The 6,797-nt window shown below is 60.8% G+C and overlaps 1 protein-coding gene across 1 annotated transcript; it reads right to left on the bottom strand.

Annotated features, from left to right (window-relative positions):
* Positions 1-937: 937 nt before the first annotated feature.
* On the bottom strand, positions 938-5,554 carry LOC133351686 (amphoterin-induced protein 1-like). The gene is given in 4 exon segments (XM_061567086.1): positions 938-1,777; positions 1,779-3,128; positions 3,130-3,388; positions 5,180-5,554. Coding segments are annotated over 3 exon segments (1,725 nt in total). The 5' UTR covers positions 3,178-3,388; positions 5,180-5,554; the 3' UTR covers positions 938-1,450.
* Between the last annotated feature and the right edge of the window lie 1,243 nt (positions 5,555-6,797).

Here is a 6,797-nt window from a genome sequence, read left to right as displayed (position 1 = left end):
ACACACCCACACACACACACGGTCTCTATGTTAAGTTTGAATGGGCGCCGCACGTCACGTACGTGACGTACGTGACGGGACACGCGTTTAGCAATCATCGGGCGCGTGCTGCGTGCAACGACTTCATTTACATTCGAACGTCGAGAGAGGTGGGCACACAAGGACTGGGCGGCGTTCTACTTCGGCGTGCTGTGCGCACAGGACTGGGCGCGCGCTCACTCACAGCGGGAGCGGTGGCGTTGTTGTTTGTGAGCGCACGGACAATGCTCGGTGTTGCCACCTCTCCGCGGCTCTAACAATGACCCCTTTCACACGCGAATCCAGCACTGAATCGACAGTGGCAGCAGCATCCTCCTGCCGCTGCCGCCTGTGGGTACAGCCGCTGCTGTGCCCTTCCACAGGTCATTCCTGCTCCATCTGCATGCTTGGCCAATCATTATTTCGTTTCAAATACATCTGGCTATCGGCTGATGAAGCTGGTTGTAATTACTGGCGAAACGTCGTAATCAGATTGTAAATGTCGTGGCGTGGCTCTCCAACACACCGGTTAGTGCTGTACTGGTGACGAATTGGCCACGTTCTGTTTACGTGACAACCCTTACTAGTTGGCTGTGTCGGGCGGTGGCGGGTTTAACGACGCATTTATATTTACGCGATCTAACGAACAAAAAGAACCTCTTATGGATATTATGAATGTTGTTTGTAAACTGCGCTCACGAGGGGGAATCGCTTCCAGTGCCCCGCTGCACACAGGCGGCCTCGCGAGGCCACTGGCTGTCCAGCCAGCTCGCTGTCAAGCCCCCACCCACCTCGCATCCCGAGGTGATCCACCAACCCCTGTTACGGAAGGCACGTGTGCTGGCGCACACGTGCCTTCCGTAACACACCACACACACCACACCACACACCACACACACAAACCACACACACACACCACACAAACCACACACACAAACCACACACACACACCACACACACCACACCACACACACAAACCACACACCACACACACCACACACACAAACCACACACACACTCCACACACACAAACCACACACACACACACCACATACACCACACACACAAACCACACACACACCACACACACACACCACACACACCGTAAACTCGTCACATTCGTCATGAACACAGCCATATGCCAAAAGAGGAGTGTACACGGCAGGCTGACGTTTCGGGACAGCCCCAATCAGTGGCCATTGCCCAACACGCAAGTCGATCCAGTGTACGCACTGCAGTGTACACACTCCAGTGTACACACTCCAGTGTACACACTCCAGTGATGCGCGCCTCGCCGCGCCATTTACCAACGCCTTGCCACCACCACCACCGCCTTGCCACCACCACCGCCACCACCACGACGACGTCACCGCGTGTTGAGCGCGCGGGCCGCGTGCGCGCCAGGCGGCAGGTGGCGGCGCCCCGGGAGGGTTCAGCTGTCGCGCGCGGCGGCGGCGGCGGCGGCGGCAGCGTCCGAGTGCACGGAGCTCGCCGACTCCGAGTCGGGTTTGGTGCGCACGAGGCGCGCCGCCCCCGCGCTCCCGTTGTGCGACGACGCGGCCGCCGGCTCCCGGAAGGCCACGTGCTTGGCCCCGGTGCCGGGACACGAGCTCCCCGGCCCCAGCAACGCCGAGTGGCCGGGGGCCCGGCTCTTGGCGGCGTGCGACGGCATTCGGCCTCCACCGGCGAGCGCGCCGCCACCACCGCTGCCACCGGCGTGCATTGAGTGGCCAAATTGACAACAGTCATCCGCCACCGTCACCACCGTCACCGCCGCCACCACCACCGTGACTGCACGGACCATAACAGCCAGCAGCAGCAGCGTCGTCATCGTTGTGACCGCAGCAGCGCAAGCAGCTGTAGCTGCTGCAGCTACTGCTGCTACAGCAGCAGCAGCGTGGCCGCGGCTGTGCGTGCTCGCGCCTGCGGTGCTGCGCGTGTCGCCTGCAGCCGCAGGGCGTCAGGTAGAGGTAGAGGAGCACCATGAGCAGCGTGGCGCTGCACGCGATCAGGGTGGTGAGGCCCGTGCTGAAGCTCTCGGGCGGCGTGGTGTCCAGCACGGTGACGTTCACCGTCACCGAGTCGTTGATGCGGAGGCGCGCGTTCCACGCCCGGCACGTGTACTCGCCCGACAGCTTGTCGGGCTCCAGGGCGCGGATTTCTAGAGCTCCCCCCGGGAGGATGCGGACCGAGTCGAGGGTGCGGGAGGGCGTGAGCCACTCGTACTCGGTGCCGCTCTGGCCCACGACCAGCACGTCGCACGGGACGGTGAGCACGTCGGTGAGGTGGGCTCTGTAGGAGGCGCGGAAAACGTCGCCGCCGCCGGTCTGGGAGCAGCCCAGCTCCTCGGGGCGAGCTCGCAGGAGGTCTACGGCGGCCGGGGCGGGCGCCGTGCCGTTGGGCCGCCTGGCGCAGCGCATCTCCCCGTCCGCGAACTCCGTGACCGAGCGGAAGCGTCTCCTGCGCCACGAGGCGAGCAGCAGGTAGAGCTGGCACTCGCACTCGAGCGGGTTGCCGTGCAGGAGCAGCCCGTCCCGCAGCGGAGCCGGCAGCGAGTTGAGCTCCTGCACGGGCACGGAGGCGACGCGGTTGAAGGAAACGTCGAAGAGCGAGAGCCGCGGCATGGACGCCAGGGTGTCGGCGGGCACGCGGAGCAGCGCGTTGTGGCTCAGGTAGACGGCGCGCAGCAGCGGGCTGGGCGCGAAGGCCGCCGCGTGGAGCCGCGAGATGGAGTTGTTGTAGAGCAGCAGCACCTCCAGCGCCGGCAGCCCCTCCAGCGTGTCCGCCTCCAGCGAGCCCAGCCGGTTGGAGGAGAGGTCCAGGTGCTGCAGATGCCCCATCGTGCTGAACGCGCCCTGCGCTATGAAGTTGAGCCGGCAGTGAGCCACGCTGAGCCGGCTGAGAGCCGCCGAGCCCGAGAGCCAGCCAGGCTGCAGCTTGTGCAGCAGGTTGTGGCTCAGGTCGAGCACGCTGGCGTAGCGAGGCAAGGAGACGCTGCCCGGCCGCAAGGAGGCGATGGCTCGGCCACTGCAGTCCACCACCTCCCCCGCGCACGTGCAGGGAGCCGGGCAGGAGCGAGGGGCGGCCGCGTGGCTGCCCCGGCCAGCGAGGAAGAGCGACCGCGGCGGCCAGGCTGGGCAGCAGCAGCAGCAGGAGCATCGCGTCCGGCAGGCAGGCGGCAGGCGGCGGCTCGCTCGGCGGGCGTGTTCAGCGAGCGCGCAGGCGAGTGAGCGAGTGGTGGAGCGTGCTGCTCACAGACCTCGGGGCGGAGGCTACCGCGGCCGTCGGGGTAGAGACGCCCGGGAGCCCGGCCAGCGTGCGCCTCCAGCGCCCGGGGAGACGCAACTCGCGGGGTCCTTGACGGCGGCGGCTGAGCAATCACAAAGAGGGACAACAGCGATGCGGGTGAGACGCGGTGACCATCCTCGACAGACGCGCTATAGCGAGTCCGCAGAGCCCACCATATGCGGCGATATCAGCTGGCATCCAGTGATGTGCATTACACCCAGTCCGGCAGCTGGCCGACGTTATGTGTTTCTTCATATCATACGCGCAGCTTGCTTTCAACAGGATGGGCTACGGTAGGTGGTCTCGAGCACGAGTTTAGAAGATGTGAAGAAGATGCAGCCACTTTGCGGGTTGTCGAGCTTACTCCGGGACGGGCAGGGATCAGCAGAGGGAGGCCGAGGGAGGGTGAGATGGTGGTGGTGGTAGTGGTGGTGGTAGTGGTGGTGGTGGTAGTAGTGGTAGTGGTGGTGGGATGGTGGTGGTAGTGGTGGTGGTAGTGGTGGTGGTGGTAGTGGTGGTGAGATAGTGGTGGTGGTAGTGGTGGTGGTGGTAGTGGGATGGTAGTGGTGGTGGTAGTGGTGGTAGTGGTGGTGGTGGGATGGTGGTGGCGTGGAAGGAGACGTGTGGACTGTGGATGTGACAAGAGGCAGAGTGGGAGACCGCGGGGGGAGCGAGATGCGAGCCGACGACTCCCGCATGGTGCAGCCACGGCCCGTGCCGCTCTCAAGCAGAAGGCGATGCAGGAGACACGCAGAATAGCCCCGTGTGTGTGTGTGTGAGTGTACACTCACACACACACACAGTACACACTCACACACACAGTGTAACACTGTGTGTGTGTGTACACTCACACACACACAGTATAACACTGTGTGTGTACACACAGTGTTATACTGTGTGTGTGTACACACACACTCACAGTATAACCCCAGTGTGTGTGTGTACACTCACACACGCAGTATAACACGTGTGTGTGTGTACACTCACAGTATAACCCCAGTGTGTGTGTGTACACACACAGTATAACACCGTGTGTGTGTGTGTGTACACACAGTATAACACTGTGTACCCTCACTGTGTGTGTGTGTGTACACTGTGTGTGTGTACACTCACACAGTATAACACCGTGTGTGTGTGTACACACAGTATAACACTGTGTACACACTCACAGTATAACACTGTGTGTGTGTGTACTCTCACTGTGTGTGTGTGTACACTGTGTGTGTGTGTACACTGTGAGTGTGTGTGTACACTGTGTGTGTACACTGTATGTGTGTACACTCACTGTGTGTGTACACTGTGTGTGTGTACACTGTGTGTGTGTGTACACTCACTGTGTGTGTACACTCACTGTGTGTGTACTCTCACTGTGTGTGTACACTCACTGTGTGTATACACTGTGTGTGTGTGTGTACACTCACTGTGTGTGTGTGTACATTCACTGTGTGTGTGTGTACTCTCACTGTGTGTGTGTATACTCACTGTGTGTGTGTGCACTCTCACTGTGTGTGTGTACACTCACTGTGTGTGTGTATACTGTGTGTGTGTACACTGTGTGTGTGTGTGTACTCTCACTGTGTGTGTGTGTACACTCACTGTGTGTGTGTACTCTGTGTGTGTGTACACCCACTGTGTGTACCTATCGAGCGATCTGGCGTCTCGACGCGCCGCGTGAGTCGATCTGCACCATGAGACTCGCGCGCTGCGGAGTGCTCCGTTCCAGGAGGAGGAGGGTGGAGATGAGTGACGAGAGAGGGTTGTTGACGAGAGAGGGTTGTTGATGAGAGAGGGTTGTTGACGAGAGAGGGTTGTTGACGAGAGAGGGTTGTTAATGAGAGAGGGTTGTTGATGCGGTTAGAAGCGACGGACTCACTTGTAAGTGGTGAATCCAGGACTCTCATCATCATCATCATCGCCATCGCCATTCTCGTCATCATCTTCGGCATCACCGCCAGCAGCAGCAGCAGCAGCATCAAAGTTGCAATGACGCCGGTCTCGAAGGCAACGGTGTCACCGACACATCGCTCAGTGATGCCTCCATCCTCGGATTTCCTTGCACGGTCGTCGCGATCTCAGAGTCTGTGCATGTGTGTGCTCACGCGTGTGCGTGTGTGCTCACGCGTGTGCATGCACACAGCACTCGCGTCTAGTGCAACAGCACTGGCCGATATCTCCCCACGGCGAGCGCAGCCATCGCACCGACAGAGGCGCCGCTGCTGCCGCTGCTGCTGGAGACCCACGACGCCGCTTCGAGTCCACGACGCTGCCGCTCTCTGCGCGCGCGACGCCGCTCCGCGCCGCTTAAATAGCCCCGCGTGGGGGAGCGGTGGCGCAGCGGTTGGGGCGCTGCGGACACGCGCGCGAGTCCGTGACCCGCGCCCACGGCGAAGGGCGACCGGTGAGGATCATCTGAAGCGGTGCTGACTCTGCCGCGGATGGGTCTCTGGCGCGATGCGTCGTAGACGTCGCCACGGGACAAAGGCGACCGCGTGTGGCTCTGGCCGGCCTCCAAAGGTGCTGACTAACTGCACTTGCCGTGACCGTCTGTTGAAGGCTATACGGGGGATCTTTGTATTTGTCTTCTAAGGAGCGGTGGTGCAATGGTTAGCGTGCTGCGCAACGGCGACACGAATTCGATTCCCGCTCACGGTCAATATTAGTGACGATCATCTGAAGCGGTCCTGGGCCTCCCTTAGGTCGACTCAGCCGTAAATGAGTACTTGATGCGGTGCGTAGTAGACATTGGCACTGGGGAGACAAATGCGGTTGGGTGGGGTCCTGTCCCCACCCGCCCCCTCGCGTGCCGTGCCGGCCTGCGCCGGTACTCGCTAGCAGCACTTGCCCTGCGTGTTGGAGGCCGTGCGGGGGAGCGTGGTGTGCGTGCTGCGCGCTGTGTGTGGACACGGTCTGGGGGTCGTGGAGGTACCGCGAGTCGACTCGGGCAAGGGACGGGAACCCTCGAAGCGAACCGACACGCGGACGCACGACATTTCACTGTTGCGACTTGCGGTTTGTATTGATCCGGTTTACGTCTGTGCAGAACAAGAAGAGAATGCAGTTTACATTCATAGTTATCCTTTAAAGCGAGCCATACCCACGTAAGGATTGTGATAAATGCTGCGCTGCAGGCTCAACGTGATGACAGTGCAATGCCGTACGGGCACACACTCGAGGTCGGCTCACCATCTCGCCGCCTCGTGTGTGGCTTTCTCAAGGCTGGGAGATGTTGACTCCCTCGCCTGGTCTACAGGAGGTCGTGGATTCGATCCCGAGCCTGACGCCTGCTGCTGTATGTTTGAGGTTTTCGTGTCTCTCTCTCTCTCTCCCCCCGTGGTCGCGTGGATTGTTCTCCGGGTCCTACGGTTTTCCCTCCACGTTAAGAATCAACATCACGCGTCTATGTGGACATTTCCACACGAGCCACTTCATCTGGCTGTCATTTGTGTAGCCAGGTCGCTTCTGAGAACAAGAACTATATAGCTCAGTGGGCC

This window comes from Lethenteron reissneri, chromosome 38, assembly GCF_015708825.2.
Source record: "Lethenteron reissneri isolate LAM-NWPU_2019-01 chromosome 38, ASM1570882v1, whole genome shotgun sequence".
Taxonomy (NCBI): domain Eukaryota; kingdom Metazoa; phylum Chordata; class Hyperoartia; order Petromyzontiformes; family Petromyzontidae; genus Lethenteron; species Lethenteron reissneri.
Note: the sequence above shows the minus strand (reverse complement) of the source record. Positions and strands in the feature narration are given on the sequence as shown.